Genomic DNA, 20,605 nt, shown 5'->3' on the forward strand with positions numbered 1-20,605 from the left:
GGTTTGGTTAATTCTATCTATACATTTCTGGATGTTGTATGAAACCATTCAGTTATGCAAATGGCACTGCAAGTTTCTGGTTTTTTTTTAAAGATTTATTTATTATGTATACAGTGTTCTGTTTGCATGTATCTCTGCAGGCCAGAAGAAGGCACCAGATCTCATTACAGATGGTTGTGAGCCACCATGTGGGTGCTGGGAATTGAACTCAGGACCTCTGGAAGAACAGCCAGTGTTCTTAACTTCTGAGCCATCTCTCCAGCCCAAGTTTCTGTTTTGTTTTTTGTTTTTGTTTTTTTTTTTGTTTTTTTGAGACAGGGTTTCTCTGTGTAGCTTTGCGCCTTTCCTGGAGCTCACTTGGTAGCCCAGGCTGGCCCCGAACTCACAGAGATCCACCTGCCTCTGCCTCCCAAGTGCTGGGATTAAAGGCGTGCACCACCACGCCCGGCAAGTTTCTGTTTTCTAATTGCACTTAAATCCTTATAGTATTTGTCCATCGTTTTTCTTATTGAAATCCATTCTCCCGTTATTTTTAAATAAAAATGTTTGTTGGGGAGAGTTAGAGGTGTTTTGGTTTAGTTTGGATTGGGATTTTAGAAACAGGATTTCACTCGGTGACTTTGCAACTGAGTATGTAGACTATTATGTCCCCAAACTTGCGGCAGTCATCCTGCCTCTGCTTCTGAAGTGCTGGGATTATAGGAATGTACCGCTACACTCAGCTGCCATTTCTTTTCAAAATGTTTTTATTGAGATACAATTCATGTACCATAAAACTTACACATTTAAAATTTACAATCCACTGTTTTCAGCATATTTACAGAGTTGCATGGCCATAATGACAGCTTAGTTTTAGAATATGTCATCATGCCCAAAAAAGCTATCCTGCTTGAACCCACCACAGCTGTCTTGCTTGGACAATCACAGATGTCCACATGATTCTATTTCTTCCTTTGTCTCATACAGCCATTCTTTTTGTTTGTTTTTGTGTTTTGTTTTTTGAGACAGGGTTTCTCTGTGTAACAGCCCTTGCTGTCCTGGAACTCGCTTTGTCAACCAGCTTGGCCTTGAACTCGCTGAGATCCACCTTCCTCTGCTTCCCAAGTGCTGGGATTAAATCTGTGCACCACCACCGCCTCGCTCATACAGCCATTCTTAACACACAAGCCAAAATGATGTATTTAAAACCTACCAAGGGTTCAAAATGATCTGGTCTCCTTACATCTCTGATCTTGGTCTTCTCCCTCCCAAACTGCTCCCTGGCTTGCTTTGTCATACCATCTGTTCTAGTTTGTTATCTGTTGGGATAAGTGCCATGACCAAAAGCAACTTGGGGAGGGAAGTGTTTATTTAGCGTAAATGTCCTGATCATAGTCATCATAGTGGGGAGTCAGGGCAGTAGCTGAAACTGAGACCACGGGAGAATGCTGCTTACTGACTTGCTCTCTATAGCTTGTTCAGCCTGCTTTCTTCTAAGTCCAAAACCACCTACCCAGGTGGCATAACCCACAGTGAGCTGACTCGTCCTACATCAATTGTTAATCAAAATGCCCCACAAACATGCCCACAGGCCAGTCTGATGACGGTAATTCCTCAGTTAAGATTCTCCTTTCCCAGCCAGCTCTAGTTTGTGCCAAGTTGACAAAAACTAAGCAGCACACTGGCCTTGGTCCTTCTTGAACATTGCAAGCATAGGTGCTGCAATGAGGCTCTTGCCTCTCCTGTTTTCTCTGCCTATATATTTCAGGCCAGATGTCCACGTTTCACCTCTTCCTCAGTGATTCTGATGAACAGATGTAGGAACCTTGCTAAAGGAATAAAAAAAAAAAAAAAAAACACTGTTTTTCTCCTATGCGGTTTTACATCAAGTACTTGACTTTTAAACATGTAGCTATATACTTGGGATCTGATTACTCGTGTAATAGGCATAATTGCTAAACTCCTAACATATTGCCTTAATTTCTGTGATGAGAAAACTGAGGCTTACAAAGATGATGTAACTATCTAAGATCACTGAGTAAGTTTTGTAGAATCACATTTAAACTTGTCTCGATAAACTCCAGAGCCCAATCTTATAATCACTTGGACTTTCAGCCAGACATTGTAGTTCATTACTGCAATCTTAGCACCATAGAGATGGAGGAAGGGCTACACAACCTTGTCTCAAAATAAGTGTAAGTTGCAAAAAACTACAAATGAAAAGAGAAAATCAGAACTTTCACTCACCTGTCATTTTTCATTTTTTGAGACCGAGTCTCACTGTATATGTTGGTATATGTAGATCAGGATGGCACATGCCTTTAATCCCAACACTCATGAGACAGAGCTGGAAGATCTATGAGTTCAAGGCCATATTATATACATATAATTTAATCCCTTTGTTCTGGGATTAAAGGTGTGCACTGGCATGCCCAGCTTCCCCTGTTTTGTTTGTTTTAGAAAGGGTTTCTCTGTGTAACAGCTGTGGCTGTTCTGGAACTCACTCTGTAGACCGGGCTGATCTCACATTCACAGAGATCCACCTGCCTCTACCTCCTGAGTGCTGGGATAAAGAGCATGCACCACCACTACCTAGCACCCCTGTCACTTAATTACACTCTGAGAAATACATCTGTTGATGAGTTTCTCAGCCTCAGTTCTATTCTTGTTTTCTCATTGGATAATCCTTCACTGAGGGCAGGAGCTGTAGAATGTTTAACATTTCTAGTCTCTATTCAGATATCAATATCACTGATTCCTTCCTCCACTTGTGATAACCAGAACTGTCTGCAGAGACTGCCAAATGTCCACAGTAGAGAAGTACTGTTAGATGATTATACCTTTTTTCTCTGTCATTTAGTCTCCCTCCCTATAGAGACAATGTTAAAACACTGATGTTTCCAGAAAGATTATTTAAAATAAGCCTACTTTGGCCCGGCAGTGGCAGTACACGCCTTTAATCCCGGCACTCAGGAGGCAGAGCCAGGCAGATCTCTGTGAGTTCCAGGCCAGCCTGGTCTACAGAGCGAGATCCAGGACAGGCACCAAAACTGCAGAGAAACCCTGCCTCGGAAAAAAAAAAAAGACAAAAAATAAGCCTACTTTTAAATTTCTACATATTATTACTGGAATGGGGGGGTATGTATGGTGGTCAGAAGACAATTTTGTGGCATTGGTTCTCTCCACACTCACATGGGTTTCAGGAACTGAACTCAGGTTGCCAGGCTTTCCTGGTAAGTGCTTTTACCTACTGAGTCATCTCGCCAGCCTAAATAAGCCTGTTTTGAAGTGAAGCTATTTGCTCTGAGTAGCCATGCAGTTATTCCTTAGAGTGAATGCCAAAACAAAGAACCAGAGAATGGGTAATGGTTTGTTTAAATGTTGTGTTGTTTTGTAATCAGAGTCTCACTACATACATAGCCCAGGCTAGTCTGTGTTATGCCCAGATCGATGGACCCCCCCCCTCAAAAGACCACAACAGAGACCAAATCCCATATGTAAAAGCAAAGAGCCTTTATTCAACCTCGAGCTTGGTCTCTCTGCCTGTCTGACTCAGCTGTGAGAGCAGAGAGTCCCAAACCTGGGCAGGGTGGGTTTTTTTTAATCATAACAGAGGTTGGGGTGAGGGGATTTCCAGGGTTCAGGACCCTGATTGGCTGACATTTGTCTAGGGGTTATCTTGGTAAAAAGAGGAAATAGGTCTGTGCTAGGCTCATGGACATCTCTCAATCTTATCTAACCTTAATGGTTGCACTGTTTGGGATGTCAGGTTCTTCCCCTTAGATGCTGGTGAATCCCTGGGTGGTGTCAGCTTATGGCTTTTCCCGGATCAGGGTGTTGCCTGCCAGCAAACCTGTCATGGCAGCTGTGTGGTCAAGCTGTTTTGGGCCCCCCACAGTCTGGAACTATGTAGCTTAGCTTTTCCCCAAACTTGCAACAATCCTTCCTCAGCCTCACATGTGCTAGAATTATAGGTGTGAACTACCAGGCCTGGTTACTGCTTTTACTCAGTTTTGAAGGCTTCAGCTCTAAGATCAAGGTAAAGACAAGTCTGATTTCTTCTGAGGTCTCCATGGCTTACAGGTGATTAGTGGCTGGGAAGTGTACTCCTTTATGCCTAGGTGCTAACTGCCTTTGTTTTGTTTTGTTTTTGAGACAGGGACTCACTATGTAAAGGCTGGCCTTTAACTGATATATTTACCCTCCTCTGTCTCCTCAGTCCTGGGATTAAAGGCCTGTGTCACCATGCCCAGCTTAATGTCATTTTCCAAGTCATACTAACTTGGTGTCAAGTCTAAGGATCTCATTTCAATATAATCACTTCTTTAAAGATCTTACCCCCAAATACAATCATATGCATAGATATTTGGAGTTAGAACTTTAACGTGAATTGTAGGAGGTTCAGTCCCTAATATCGACTGAGCAACCTACCATGTGCAGACATTCTGTTAAGTGCTGGTACTAAACAACAGACCTGGCTACAGGAAGTTAGGGAGGACAGATTTTTTTTCTGTACCATCCAAATATTCAATTAAAGTTTGGAAAGGGAGGGCAGAAGGCCTTCTCCCTTTCCCCTCAGACTTTCCAGCCTGCCTGGGCCAGTAAAAGAGTCATATTAAAACTCAGCTAACTATGAGGTTTATGAGTCAGCAGCCTGTCAAGCTGGGACTCACTTGGCTAGGAGTCAGCAGATGGTGGCCAAGCCAACATCCTGCACTGCCTCAATTTCCCCTCCACTCCTCCACTGTGACGCAGGGCCCCGGGGCAGCCCCTTCTGGACTTCAGGGCCTCGCTCGCTCCACCCACTGCGTGCCCTCCCTTGGCAGGGAGCCCCTCCCCAGAAGGCATCTCCCTTGGCTCCCACCAGAAGGCATCCTCTGGGCCACGCCTGCGCCGTAGGGCTGAGGGAGGGCGGGAGGCCGGCCCCGCAGATGGGGGAGGAGGAGGAGGGCGGGGAGAAGCGCCGTCTGCAGCCGCGACGCCATTTGCCACTGCCAAGCGTGGGCACAGGCGGCTCTCGGAAGCACCGGCGACCAACCTCTTCCGAGCACGCTTCTCGGCCTCCCGCATAGTCTTCCTCCCGCGCGTTTCTCAGCGTCGTCCCTCGGAGTCACCGCCGCTCCTGCCGCCTTCCGGAGCACGGTCGCACACGCCGCCTGCCCGGTTTTGCCGCCATGCCCAAGAATAAAGGTAACGACGCCGGGACCACGGCTTCGCTCCCCGCCGGCGTCCCTGGTCCAGCTCGCGGCCTCGAGGTCATCCCAGGCCGCAGTGACCTTCCTGCCATCTTTCCTTGCCTCTCCTCTGGCTACGTTCTCTGTGTCCTACTCGGAGCTCGGCAGAGGCGCAAGGAAGTTACTCCGGGTTCCCAGTTTGGCTACATTGGGGTGGAGCCGACGCCATTTTTTTTGTAGGGCCTCCTGTGTGAGAATGTGGGCTTGTGCCCCTGATTCGCGCCACACTGACCGCGGCGCCAAGGGGACCCGTGGGAACACCTGCCTCGGGCTTCTTGGGCATCCGGCACGTGGGGAGTTAAGCCCTGGGAGCGACTCTGAACTTTGAAAAAGGGTAATGCCCCGCTGGCTTTCGTGCCCATCTGGCACCTCCTGCCTAGGCTTCTTTATGGACACTTACTTGATACTGTTGATGCCGTTCCGGAGTAGCCGGTGGTCAGTACTTCGAAGCATTTTTAAAGTTGTCTCGAGAGAATCACTTTACTCCATGGCTTTACAGGGCTTAACTCACCCCCACCCACCCCAGAGCACTTGACCCTTTTTAGCCAAGTTTTCCACTTTTGCTTCAGGTCATGCATTTGTTTTGATGGAAAAATAAAAAACCTTTGAAGTTCCCTCCATCCCGGGAACAAATGTTCTCAAATTATCAGTCATGAGGGTACTTTAATTTGGGATCTCCAAAATTTGAAGAGCCTACTCTAAGTAAAAGTACAGCATTCCTAAGGTCATTCTCATTTGTATATACTAACAGTATTTTGTGATAGTAGATTTTTTGTAGGAACAAATCTGTCCTTAGCAGGACCCTACTGCTTTGCTTTGCCCCCAGGCTGAACCGGAGCTTACTCAATAGCCGAGACTAACATTGAACTTGGGATTCTCCTGCTTAAACTTCCCAGGTAGCTGGAATTACAGGCTTGCCGTACTCATTGTCCGTATAATTTCTCAAAAATTGTGCAAGTAAAGATAGTGAAAAACTCGTATTTCCTACAAGAGAGGAACGCATTACCCAGCCCTGGGCCAGTCGGTGGTGGCTCACGCCTTTAATCCCAGCACTTGGGAGACAGAGGCCAGTAGGATCTCTGGAGTTCCAGGACAGCCTGGACTACACAAAGAAGATAAAAATGAAGTTTTCTTTGTGCAGAGAGATATCTTCCTGGTTAAGAGAAAAAATTAGGTTCCCATACTCACATGGGGCAGCTCATGACTGCCTTGTAACTTCAGTTCTAGGGGATCCGGTGCCCTCTTCTGACCCACCTGGGGACTCCACCGCACACACATTTTTTAAATGAAGTCTTTGATAATTCATCCTTGGGACACCTCCCTTGCGCCATGCCTCCTAGTGTTCTCTTTAATGCTTGAAAGTTGGCTTCCGGGAGTCTACCTAATTACTCTTTATACCTGTCACTATTCACATTAGCCCTCGGAGTACTTGGTCACAGTTTTGTGAACAAGTTGATTTGAGATAGTCTTGCTGTGTGGCCCAGGCTGACCTTGAACTCACTGTCCCCCGCCCCCAACCCCACTTCAAGGCCGCAAAAAAATCAAGGTTGCCAGTTTTTTTGTGTGTAGCAAGGGTTTTTTTTTTTATTTTATTTTTTTCTTATTCTTTTTTTTTTTTTTTTTTGGTTTTTTTCAAGACAGAATTTCTCTTTAATTTTGGTGCCTGTCCTGGTTCTCACTGTAGACCAGGCTGGCCTTGAACTCACAGAGATTCACCCGGTTCTGCCTCCTGAGTGCTGGGATTAAAGGTGTGTGCCACCACCACCTGGTGTAGCAAGGATTTTTACTAATTATCCTGAGAAAAGTGTGATTATAGGTATAATATGTTCAAAGTTTTAAAATTCCTATATGTAGACTTCCTTATTCTGAGATGGCAACTGAATCACTTCAACAGGTGAGGTGTCTTATTCTCACCTTAATTCTAGTGACAAGATTTCCAGTTCCCATACTAATTGTAAGCCCTAAAAGGATGAGAATGGTGTCAGTCATAATCACATTGGCTTGATAGCACTTAGCCTAAAAGATGCTCAATAAATACTTGTTGGACTTACTCATCTCCCTTCTGGTGACTCCACCTATAAGTGAATAGTAGGTTCCTCTTTGGTCCCACTGAGACAGAACTTCTACAATAAATCCTATCTAGTCACTAGCCTAGTATATTTTAAGAAAGATCCTACCTGGGCTATTTCTCTGAAACACCTCTGTAAAGAATGAATTTGAGAATTGTGATTGAGCTTAAGAACTAGATAGTCTTTTAAAAAGAAAGTGGGTTAAAAAGAAAAGACTGGTTATTCTATTTGTTACTGTTTTGTCATACACTCAGGCTTGGTCTCATTTCATTCTTTACTTTTTTATTGCTGTTGTTTGTTTGTTTGTTACAGGGTCTCACTGTGTAGCCCTCCCTGGCTGTCCTGAAACTCACTATGTAGACCAGGCTGGCCTCAAATGTACAGAGATTGGCCTGCCCCTGCCTACCAAGTGCCAGGGTTAAAGTTGTGCCCCAACATATCTGGCCTCCATTCTTTCAAAAGAGAATTTGGAGAGGATTTGATTGCGTGGCAATAAAATAGAGAGGGGAAGAATGTATTGCTTGGGGTTACAGGCAAGCACCACTATACCTATCTGCTCATTTCATTTGGGGGGAGTGGGGGATGGGGGAGTTCAAGACAGGGTTTCTCTGTGTAGCCCTAGCTGTCCTGGAACTCACTCTGTAGATCAGGCTCCTGGCTTCAAACTCACAGAGATCCGCCTGGGATTAAAGGCATTTGCCACCACTACATTTTTTTATTACTGTATAATATCCCATTGTATAGTGCCATTATTTATATGCTTACCCTTAAAGTGTATAGGGCTAACCGGGCAGTGGTAGCGCACGCCATTAATCCTTTAATCCCAGCATGTGGGAGGCAGAGGCAGGCAGATCTCATCAGTGAGTTCAAGGCCAGCCTGGGCTACAGAGCGAGGAGTTCCAGGACAGTCAGGACTGTTACACAGAGAAACCCTGTCTCAAAAAACCAAAAAAAAAAAAGAGTAAGAGAGGTTTGGTGTGGTGAACCCTTTAAAATATGTAGGGCTGGAGAGATGGCTCATCAGTAAGGGCACTGGCTGCTCTTCCGGAGGTCTTCAGTTCAACTCCCAGCACCCACATGGCAGCTTACAACTGTCTGTAACTCCATTTGTTGGGTGTCCAATGCCCTTTTCCAGTGCCTGTTTCAGAACTGGACATGCCCGTGATGGACAGACATACACGAACACCAAACACCCATAAACATTAAACAAATTTTAAAGGAGGCTCTAGAGGCAAATTAACACCTTGCCTTTAAACTTAAACTGTCTCGGGAATGGTACATTTTAAAGGATACAGTTCAGAATCTTTAACTATTACTAGTCTTCTACCATCGTGAAATCAGTATGTTCCATTCCAGTGGCAACAACTTCATTTTTCTCTCTCCTATCTTTTTACCAGGGGGTCAGGCATGAGTAAGGCAAGGTGTTTTTGTAAAATTTATCAGGACTTACTGTGGTGGCTGACACTTGTAATCCCTAGCATTCAGGAGGCAGAGACAGGAGGACTGCCCAGATTTCAAAGCTAGCCTGGGCTAGAGTGTGAGACCCTGTCTCAAAAAAAAAGAGAGAGAGAGAGAGAAGAAAGAAGGAAAGAAAGAAAGCAAGCAAGCAAGTGGAGGCCCATGTGGTTAAGATTATGGTGACAGTTTTCTCCAGAAAGGAGCCCTAATATGAGAGCTCTAGTAGGACAAGGAAGGATTAGGGCTGTACTTGGGGTCCCGAGCTCATTGATTAAAATTTTGAGTGAGTTATTTAATCTCTGAACTTTAGTGAACTTACTGATAAACTGGGAATCAATAACTTAATATTCAAGGTGATTGTGACAAAGTAAGTGGAAGGCATTGTCACAGAGTTAAGAGCATTGGCCACTGGTCATCTAGCCACTCCTAAGAGCCAGTGCCATGCCCAGCAGTAGATGCCAACACAAAAGGAACTCAATGCCATCTTTGGGGGTTCCTTTATCACATGATCTGTCAGAACTTTTTTTTTTAATACCTTACTTAATAGCTCCTTTGCTGTATAGTATGGCTTCTGGGTGTGGGTTTTTATGGGATTCCTGTGTGTGTGTCTGTCTGTCTGTCTGCATTTCTTGTGCTTTTCTTTTTTTCTTTTGTTTTTGTTTGTTTGTCCCGTCCCGTCCCCCCCCTCCCCCCCGGAGCTGGGGACGAACCCAGGGCCTTGCACTAAATCCCCAACCCCTTCTTGTGCTTTTCTTTGGCTCTTTTTCTGGTTTGGTTTTGTCATATTCCAATTTGTTTGGTTTTGATTTATTGTGTCTTACTTTATTTTCATTTCTTAGATTCCTGTTCATTTTCTCATGAGAGACAGAAAGTGGTTGGATCTGGATGGGAAGGAGGTGGGGAGGAACTGGGAGATTGGGGGGGGGTGTCAGAATATATTATATGAAAAACATTTTCAATAAAAAAAAATGAGGTTGTTATTTAAGATGCAAAATCCCCGAAGAAAATTCCATGAGGAGTGGAGAGGATAACATGGTAACATGATTGACCAGATTAATTTTTAAATTAATTGACTTCTAAAGATGCTTTTCTAGGTCTGTTAAACAATATAGGTTTAACACTTGATGTTTTGCAGATAATTGACATCTTTTCTTTCTTTTAACAACCCACTAGGAAAAGGAGGTAAAAACAGACGCAGAGGAAAGAATGAGAATGAATCTGAAAAGCGAGAGCTGGTCTTCAAAGAGGATGGGCAAGGTAAGAAAGAGGATGGAGAAACTGGGCTCTTGTTAGATTTTTCTTTGTTTGTTTGCCTGGGTTGAGAATTGAACATTTTCTGACTAAGACTAGAGTCCTGGCTTCTTGCCTCTGTTGGTGTTTGTTTATTTGTACAGACAATTGGGTATTATCTTTTTTTTCTGGGTTTTTTTTTTGTTTTGTTTTGAGACAGGGTTTTTCTGTGTAGCTTTGGTACCTGTCCTGGAATCACTCTGCAGCCAGGCTGGCCTCGAACTCACAGAGATTTGCCTGCCTCTGCCTCCCAAGTGCTGAGAATGAGGGTATTATCTTTTTTAAAAGATTATGGTTAAGAATTTGGCATTTTAGGCCAGGCATGGTAATGTACACCTTTAATCCCAACACTCGGGAGGCAGAGACAGACATGTGAATCTCTTGAGTTCCAGGATAACCAAGGCTATGTGGTGATACCCCTTCTTAGAACAAAGAGAATAATTTGGCATTTTACCCAAGTAAAAGATAATTCTGGCTTTCTGAGGATAATTACTGTTATACTAATTCAGCAAGGATATCACTAACATTTAAAGTACTTATACTGATTCCATGAGACTGCTCTAAAGATTTAAAGAGAGAAATAAGGAATACAAAACATTCAAGATATGAATGTGAGCTTTATGAAGTATAGTGTACATACTGGGACATGGTACCTTTGATCTCTAGAAGTAAAGCGTGGTCACAAGGGCAGCCAGTAGTCAGTCTGTCTCCTTACTGAAAACGAGTAGATAATTAAAACATCTAATAACAGACCCAGCTTGTTATATTACAAAGTGTTGTTTCTGGTTCAGCCATTAACTAGCCGAGTGTTTGACTCCCTTCTATTTATTTTATATTTGCCCTATGTATATTTATCCCTAACCAGTGCAGCCACATGCTCTTTTCAAACTTCAATGGACATGCAAAGTTGCTTTCATCAAAAAAAGTGAGCAATATTTCGTACCTTTTTTCTCCCCTGCCCCATCCATGTAGAATATGCTCAGGTAATCAAAATGTTGGGAAACGGACGATTAGAAGCAATGTGTTTCGATGGTGTAAAGAGACTATGCCACATCAGAGGGAAGTTGAGAAAAAAAGTAAGTGTGTAGATAGAACGTTTGTTTTATTCTAATATGAAAGTGTTGAGGGTAGAGGAAATGCCTCTACAGGGGTGTGTGTGTGTGTGTGTGTGTGTGTGTGTGTGTGTGTGTGTGTGTGTGTGTGTGTGTGTGTGTGTGTTGCGGGGGACCCACCCCAGGGCCTCTTAACATTAAGCACAACCACACTCTACCACTGAGCTACAAGTCAGCCTCCCACCTCTACTGATTTTATGGACCTAAGGATATTTGTGTCAGTCCAGTACAAGACCAGAGTGGTCATTTTACAAATTACATCATTTGAAGAATCATTTGCCTCGCCTGTGTTCTATTCCTGGTCTGAATCATTAGGAAATAGCCAACAAATCTAATTTGAGGAACATTCTGAAAAACAAGTAACCCTGGCTTTAGAAAACCTTGAGATTATGAACGGGAAAGGGCTGGAGAAGTAGTCCAGTTTTAAGGAGAACTAAAAGAAGCCCGCTGGTAAATGGCCCTTTTGGTTCTGGGAAATCCCGGCTCTGAGTGAGAGCGAGGTTCAGGGTGAGAGTGTGTTTTATTTTGTTGATATCAGTCCTTCACAAGGAAAACGATCATGAAAGCTGTATACATCTGGGTGGGTAAAAGAGATTTAGAAAACTACAGCATTTTTCTGTGTTCATAGATAACCAAGTGATTTGGGAACTCATCTCTTTCTAAGTGAATCATCTGAAATTTCTTGATTCTGCTTTATTTAAAATATATTATGCAATGATTTTTCTTTTGTAGGTTTGGATAAATACCTCAGACATCATATTGGTGGGCCTCCGAGATTACCAGGTAAAAATTACTTTGAAATTTGTTGTTGATTTGCTTGAACTTGATGAGCCATTTCCTAACTGTCCATTGTATTTTAGGCATTATGCTTGGTGTCCCTGGCATTATGTATGGTTCCCAGATGCCAGTCTAAGGAGTTAAACAGTTTTTATAGAGTAAAATGGTCTCTAAGAAAAGAGAAGTTTTCCCTTTAGAATAAATGATACAGGGCTAGAAAGATGGCTCAGTGGTTAAGAGCACTGACTGCTCTTACAGAGGACCCAGGTTCAATTCCCAGCACCCACATGGCAGCTCACAACTGTCTGCAACTCCAGTTCCAGGGGATCTAACTCCCTCACACAGACATACATGCAGGCAAAACACCAATGCACATAAAATAAAAATAAATTATAATAGATCATACTACTATGTGGTAGTTTTGTTCTTTTTTTAGTTCTCCATTTTTTATTTTACTTTATAGATCTCTAAAAATCCAGTACCTATTATTGTAGGGTTTTACAGCTGAATGAATCCAGTTATATCCCACAGGTGGCATATTGCCTTGAGTGTTCCCTCTCTCCCAATCCTGGAATTACAAAGTATGCACCACTATTGCTGGCCCCCTTTTATTACATTTCTGTTTGTACGGCTTTTTACTTTTGTGTTTCAGATTAAAGTGTTGACATCTTTGTTTCAAACCATAGGGTTCTCTGTGAGTGATTTGACCCTTCAGAGGGTCAGAGGCAATGTTTGGAGACTTTGGTTACCATAACTTGAGTGAGGGTCTTAGCATATGGTAGGTAGGTAGAGTACTAGTTATATGGAACACCCTCTGATGCACAGCATCCCATAACAAAGATGATCTAGCTCAGAATTAGCATTAGTGCTTTTGTTGAGAAAAGCTGCTCCAAATCCATAAGTCATTTGTTCTTTTTAGATCTTAATAGTAACCCTAGAAGAAGGAAGGCTTATTGTTAGAAAGGACACTAAAATTCAGACAGTTTTAACACTGACTCTAATCTCCCATGATCCTTTTCTCTCTCTTTTGATTTTTCGAGACAGGGTTTCTCTGTGTAGCTTTGCGCCTTTTCCTGGAACTCACTTGGCAGTCCAGGCTGGCCTCGAACTCACAGAGATCCGCCTGGCTCTGCCTCCCGAGTGCTGGGATTAAAGGCGTGCGCCACCACCGGCCCGGCCCTCCTTTTTCTCTTTCTTTTGCTACTTTGAGAGTGGTCCAGAGATTGAAGCATTACTGTTTTCTGGGAGCTGGGAAGAAATTTAGGTTCTTGGGACTGGAGAGATGGCTTAGCCATGAAGAACACTTACTCTTACAGAGGATCTATCTGGGTTTGATTTTCAGTATTAACACCACATCAGTAGCTCCAGTTCCAAGGGATCTGATGCTTCCTGACCTCTGTGGGCACCAGGCACACATGTGGTGGACATACATATATCTAGGCAAAACATTCATACTCAAAAATAAATCGAAAAAGAAAATTTAAGAAAAGAAAGTTCAAGTTCTTACTATCCACCACCCTCTTTCTGTACACTTCTCACAATTTTAAAAGTACTAGTTTAGATTACAGTGCCCTTGAAATTGAAGCAACCCATTTTTCACCCTCGGAGGAGTGAAATTCTTCTCAAATAAGGAAATGTAAGCATTTCAAGGCATCGTGTCTTGTATACACAGAAGAAATAACATTTAAAAAAGAAATTACAAAGCCGGGCGGTGGTGGCGCACGCCTTTAATCCCAGCACTCGGGAGGCAGAGGCAGGCGGATCTCTGTGAGTTCGAGGCCAGCCTGGGCTACCAAGTGAGTCCCAGGAAAGGCGCAAAGCTACACAGAGAAACCCTGTCTCGAAAAACCAAAAAAAAAAAACCAAAAAAAAAAAAAAAAAAAAGAAATTACAAAGACAAATTGGGTGCCAGTGAGGCAGCTACATAAGCCTGATGACCTGATTTTAGAACTCAGAACCTACCCAAGGATGGAAGGAAAGGATGGATTCCACAAAGTTGCCCTCTGACCTCTAGATGCATCCAGTACCCCCCCCCCCACCCCTCCCACACACTACTAATACTTTTAAGAAATACATTGCAGGGTGGCAGTAGTGGCGCATGCCTTTAATCCCAGCACTCAGGAGGCAGAGCCAGGTGGATCTCTGAGTTCAAGGCCAGCATGGGCTATAAAGTGAGATCTGCCTGTCTCTGCCTCCACCTCCTAAGTGCTGGGATTAAAGGCGCGCGCCACTGCCTCCCAGGCTAGTATTCTTGCCTTACAGTTTTTTATTCATTCCAGGACCCCAGCCCATAGAATGGCACTGCATTTAGGGTGAACCTTCCTACCTTAATAAACCTAATGTAGAAATTCCCTTGCAGACAGACCTAAAGATTTGTTTTTGTTGTGATTCTAAATCCTGTCAAATTGACAAGATTAATAATCATTATAGTTGTACTTAACATATATATGAAAAGGCATATTTATTTCCTTAGATCAGGGCTAGAAAGATGGCTCAGCAGTTAAGAATGCTTGCTGCTCTTACAAAGGACCAGAGTTTGGTTCCCAGCACCCACATGAAGTGGCTCCTATCCACCTGTAACTCCAGTTCCAGGGGATCTGATGTCCCCTTCTAGCCTCCACAGGTACCCACACATACATGTGTGTATGTACACACACATTTTTTAAATTCCTTAGGCTGTGATACAAAGTCTTAGTCTTTGACTTGCGGTGTTTGATCAGTCTGTAAATTGTAGTTCCACGGGGGCATTTGTGCTTCTGATTAAAGGATAATTATAAATAATATAAAAGATACTGTTCTGCTATTACAGAAGTGAGCTATATCTTTCCTGAATTTTTAACCATTGCTCAGTTAAGTTCCTAAAACTTGCTTCTGATTTCAACCTAAGGAAGGTGAGGAGGATCTTATAGCAAAACATTGAGATTAGTTTTTTTTAATTCAATTTGAAGGTAGTGTATGGCATAACAGGTAAAAGTGATATAATCAAAAAAATGGCTTGTCTTTGTTTTAAGGATAACAAAGCCGATGTCATTTTAAAATACAACGCAGATGAAGCTAGAAGTCTCAAGGCGTATGGCGAGCTTCCAGAGCATGGTAATGACTGGGTTATTAGTAACTTGTCATAGGTTTTACGTTATCTGCTAGTGTTTAGATAATGAAATTTTGTTGCTCCTATTTATTTGTGAGTTTACATGATTAAAGTTAAGTATACCTGCTTATAATTCATACTAGATACCACAGGAAAGAAGTTACTAAAATTCTCTTACTGATAAGAATGTATTTAATGAGAAATTACAGTGTCAGCCAAAGGAATTATTTCTTGTGGTATTTGAAAACACCTTCAAGAAAAGTTGGCCATGCACTTTGAGTAGTGGCTACCTTAGCATGCACAAGACTTAGGTTGGATGACTAGCACTACTGAAAAACATCCTTCTAGAGTCTGTCCCTTATATGTGTAAAGGGGCAGTAATTAAGTAGTATGGGTTGTTTTCCTCCTCAAAATACAAGCCTCCTATAACCTTATTAGAGGGAAATTGTAATTTATATACTGTTTTATAAGTCTTATTTTTTACATAGCAATTAAGTTTTTTAAAAAGTATTTTCTCATGAAAACATGACATTTTTTAACCAGTAAGACCCTACTGAGAATTACAAACTTGCCATTTTGATCTAGGAAACAGTAAGATATTTGGAGGTTGAGTAGTATGCCTGGTTCCTTTTCATTCATTCATGATTTGCCCAAATGTTTCTTCCTGATTGATGATGAGTAGGAATCAGTTGATCTTTTCTTCAGTGTTTGTTGTTTGTTTGATTGATGGCTTCTGCATGGTCCATTTTGACCAGGAGTTAAGTTTTCTGGACACTTGAAACTGCCCCTAATCCCAAGTCCATTAATGATTCCTCAAATCTTTCTCCCTCCTAAAGTAACCTACTCTTTCCTTTTTCTTTTCTTTTCTTCCTTTTTTTTGAGATAGGAAATAAAGTTTTTAGTATGTATACAAACTTCTAAAGCATGCTGGGAGGGTATAATTGCTTCAGAGATAATATCGTTAGAACTTGCCTTGATAAATCACTCTTGTGAACAAAAGAGAAAAACAAAATTAAAATACTCTAAATGTTCTAATATTTTGCTCTATATATCAAGATTAGTAGATAGTTGGAAGTCAGTATTTTGATTATATTATCAGTATCTTTTGTATGGTTTTTTTTTTAAGCTAAAATCAATGAAACTGATACATTTGGTCCTGGAGATGATGATGAAATTCAGTTTGATGACATTGGGGATGATGATGAAGACATTGATGATGTAAGTAGATACATCCTGCTTTTTCTGGTTTCTGTTCATGAGTTACATACAAAGACACTGGCCCTTGCCGTTAAATTCCTATAATACTGGGAATCGAAGACATTTGAGTGTATGTATTTGGGGGTGGGAGGAACAGGAGGAGGAAGAAGATGAAGGTGAAGAGATAGAAGGGTGGTAGGTGAATATTGGGTAGAGGCAAAATGTTTGCGTGTATGAAATGTCACAATGAAAACCATTACTAAGCCCAATTAACATATACAAATCAAAGTGTATTTTGAGACTTGGCTGTGGGTTAAATCATAAGAATTATTTAGAGGTCAAACTGTTAGCAAGGTGTGGTAGCACGTACCTGTAATCCTGGTAATTGGGAGGCTGAAGCCAGCTGATGGCTGCATGTTTGAGGTCAGCCTGGGTTTTGCAATACCAGCAAATACCAGGCCAGCCAGAACTACATAGCAATACCTTGCACCACACCCAGCTTTCAATATAATACTACCATAACAAAAACGTTTTAGGAGCTGGAGGAAATGTTTTATCAGTTAAGAGTGCATACTATTCTTGTAGAGACCCAACTGTAGTTCCCAGAACACACATCAGACAGCTCATAACTGCCTGTAACTCCAATTCCAAAGGCTCTGAAACCCTTTTCTAGCCTCTGTTGACAAACATACATTTATGAAAAAGTAAAACTAAATACTTTTAAAAGATTCTTATTTTATTTAACAAATGGGCTTTTTAAAAAATACATATAACTTTTTATTTTATGTACATTGGTGTTTCACCCACATACATGTATGTCTGTGTGATGGCATCAGGTCCCCTGGAGCTGAAGTTACAGATAGCCGTGAATTGCCATGTGGGTACTGGGAATTAAACCCTGGTTCTCTGGAAGAGCAGCCAGTGTTCTTAACCGCTGAGCCATCTCTCCAGCCTCACTAAATACATTTTTAAAAACACATGTTAGCTCATAACCATCTGTAACTCCAGTGCCAGGGGACTTCATGCCTCCTTCTGGCACTAGGCACAGGTGTGATATGCACAAAAAATAAATAACATTTTAAGGGATACGCCATAATAGAAAGTGATTTTTTTCTTAAAACCTTTTTTTTATTTGTTTGTTTTTTGTTTGTTTGTTTGTTTGCTTGTTTTTTTGAGACAGGGTTTCTCTGTGTAGCTTTTGGAGCCTGTCCTGGATCTCACTTTGTAAACCAGGCTGGACTTGAACTCACAAAGATTCACCTGGGTCTGTCTCCCAAGTGCTGGGATTAAAGGCATGTACCACCACCGCCCATAAAACATTTTTAATGTAGTTTTCTTTGGGGATCTTAAGCCTAGCCAAAAGCATTCCTCCCTCCCCTTCCCCCCTTTTTTTATGATGTAGCTCAGTAGTAAAGTACTTCCATAGAATGTACAAGGCCCTGAGTAATTCAAAAAGAGAGGAGGAGAGGGAAAGAAAAGAAAAATAGGAAGCAGTAGGTCTGTGAAGGGGAGGGTGATGCTGAATTTCTGTTCTTCTTTAAAAATATCTTTATTTTGCTTTTTTACTCAAGTGTAGTATGTGTGGGTTGGGTGCGCATGGAGACCAGAAGAGGGAATCAGATCCTCTGGAGCTGGAGTTAAAGGTAGTTGTTATACACCCAGTGTGGGTGCCAGTAACAAAACTACAATAGCAGTGACAGTTTTAACCAGTGAGCCATCTCCACCCCAGAATTTACATTGTTGTGAACATTATTTTGAAACATTGCTTCATTCTGTGTGTTTCTATGGAAGGACAAACATACTCCTCCTAGAGCATGCATGTAGAGGTCAGTTCATGTGGGTTCCAGAGAGCCTCAGGCCATTTCTTGGGGGGTTTGTTTGTTTGCTTTAAATGAGAGGACAGTTTGTAGGTAGGCAGCAGTGGTGCACACCTTTAATTCCAGCACTCAGGAGGTGGAGCCAGGCGGATCTCTGTGAGTTCGAGGCCAGCCTGGTTTACAGAGTGAGTTCCTGAGAACTCTGCTTTTTCCCTTAGGGGACATTTCTCCTGCTGTTTTCTAAGTGTTAATAGGTGTTCTATCTGTACTCCCATAACCAAATCGAAAGAAAAGGATTGAAGACATACTTAAGTAGTTCTCAAAAGAGGTCATGTTCCCTCATGTCTATTACTCCTCCTAAAATAGAAAATCTCAAATCAGGGCTGCAGAAATGGCTCGGTGGTTAAGAATGCTTATTGCTCATGCAGAGGACCCTGGTTTTGGTTCCTAGTACCCACACAAGGAAGCAGCTCACAACTGCCTGCAACTCCTGCTTCCTGGAACCTGATACCATCTTCTGGCCTCCACTGGACCCACATACATAAGTGCAGACACAGGCACAGACATGCAAATAAAGAAAACTTAGAGCCAGGTGGTGGTGGTGGTGGTGGTGGTGGTGGTGGTGGTGGTGGTGGTGGTGGTGGTGGTGGTGCACGCCTTTAATCCCAGCACTTGGGAAGCAGAGGCAGGCGGATCTCTGTGAGTTCAAGGCCAGCCTGGTCTACAGAGCAAAAGTTCCAGGACAGCCAGAGCTGTTACACAGAGAAACCCTGTCTCAAGAAACCAAAAGAGAGGGCGGGGGGGCGGAAACTAGTCTTTTTTATTTAGTTTAAGAAGTAAAATATAAAATAAAATCTCAGATAAGTAGTGCAAAAGGAAGGAGACAGCAAACCTCATTAAATATATTCTCAGGTGCCGCATGGTGGTACACACCTTTAATCCCAGCACCAGGAGGATCTCTTGTGAGTTTGAGGATAGCCAGGGCTACACAAAGAAACCTTGGAATGCTCTCAGGTGCCAGGCATGGTGGCACAAGCCTTTAATACTAGCGCTCAGGGGGCAGAGGTAGGTGGATTTCTAAGTCAGCCAGGGATATAGATAGAGTGTGACCATGTCTCAAAACTAAAAAGAAGAAAAACACCACCAACAAAGATATTCCAGTAGACTACAGAGGTGGCTGGGTGGTTGAGAACACTTACTACTGCTGCAGAGGACCTCAGTTTGGTTCTCACAACTGCCTATAACTCCAGCTCCAGAGAATCCAGTGCCATCTTGGTGGGTACCTGCACACACAGATTGTGTGTGTGTGTGTGTGTGTGTGTGTGTGTGTGTGTGTGTGTGTGTGTGTGTTTTAGAAAAATAATATGTATCACATAAACTTTTTTGGAAGTCAGAATTTCTGAAAGTGAGCTGCAATAGAGAGAAGCTTACTTGGGGAATTTTCTCTTCAGACTGGATTGATTTCCTATATAGCCTATGACAACATTTCCCTTATGCACAGAGTGCTAGGATGTAAGTTCTTTTCTTTTGAATTGGCTCAGGATAAAGTGCTTGCCAGGCATGCCAGAGAATCTTCATTCAACTCCACAGACTCCACATAGAGCTGCCTACAGTAACTTCTCTAAACCTAGTGCTTTTGTGGCAAGGTCAGAGGTGGAGACAGGAATCTCTGGAGTTCTTAGGCCAGCTAGTCTGACATCTACAACGGTGAACAAACAAGGTTGAAAGTGAGGACCAACACCTGAGGTCCTCTTCCTCCAGTCCTCCCAACACACACACACACACACACACACACACACACACACAGCGCCCACAGTGGCACACGTGAATTTGCACACATGGAAAGGATTTTTTAGAATTATTTTTTCCTTTGACTTAATGTTCTTTTTTCTTTCAGATCTAAAGTGAACTCAACATTTGACATTCCAGTCCTTTTGAAGATTGCCCTGCAAGTTTGGAATTGATCCTAGATGTTAAGGAAAAGTTTTCACAACTATGATTGTAATTTGTTGAGGCAGATTTGATTCAATACTAAGGTCGCTTCTTTCAAAACTGATAATATCTTAACTGTTAGGTTAAGCCCACTTTGTTCATTTGATGTAATGAAACTCAAGAAGATCATGTAAGAAAAAAAAAATACATTACTGCCTTTCCTACTTTGACCCCTTCCAGTAAGTAAATGGATGTTTTGAATAAACCATTTGCCTTGTACTCATTATAAACTATGATTAAGCCCTCCTGTTGCATAGCTGTTGACTGTACAGTCTTTGTGTATATTCCAGTTGCCCAGAGATTTTGATACAAATGGAGGCAGAAATCTGTTTTTTGGTTTGTTTTGTTATATTTTGAGACAGAGTCAAACTTTGTATCTGAAGCTAGCTTGGAGTTCACTATAGTCCTAGTGGACCTCAAACTCACTATGATCCTCTTTTCTCAGCCTCCTGGGTGCTGAGATTATATGTATGTACCACCACACCTGGCAGAAATCTATTTAAAGGCAAAAATGATAGGTCTGCTTTTCATATTTAAGTCTGTGGCTATTTTTATACTAGCTTTGATAACATATAAGTTCTTTTCATGATTT

The 20,605-nt window shown here is 42.3% G+C and overlaps 1 protein-coding gene across 1 annotated transcript; it reads left to right on the forward strand.

The window, feature by feature from the left end:
* The first annotated feature begins 5,029 nt into the window (after nucleotides 1-5,029).
* Nucleotides 5,030-20,218, forward strand: Eif1ax (eukaryotic translation initiation factor 1A X-linked). The gene is made up of 7 exons (XM_006973240.4): nucleotides 5,030-5,169; nucleotides 9,914-9,997; nucleotides 11,003-11,106; nucleotides 11,875-11,925; nucleotides 14,931-15,012; nucleotides 16,134-16,225; nucleotides 19,919-20,218. The coding sequence occupies exons 1-7, from the start codon at nucleotides 5,154-5,156 to the stop codon at nucleotides 19,922-19,924; spliced, it is 435 nt and encodes a 144-aa protein (XP_006973302.1). The 5' UTR covers nucleotides 5,030-5,153; the 3' UTR covers nucleotides 19,925-20,218.
* The last annotated feature ends 387 nt before the right edge of the window (nucleotides 20,219-20,605 follow it).

This window comes from Peromyscus maniculatus, chromosome X, assembly GCF_049852395.1.
Source record: "Peromyscus maniculatus bairdii isolate BWxNUB_F1_BW_parent chromosome X, HU_Pman_BW_mat_3.1, whole genome shotgun sequence".
Lineage (NCBI taxonomy): Eukaryota > Metazoa > Chordata > Mammalia > Rodentia > Cricetidae > Peromyscus > Peromyscus maniculatus.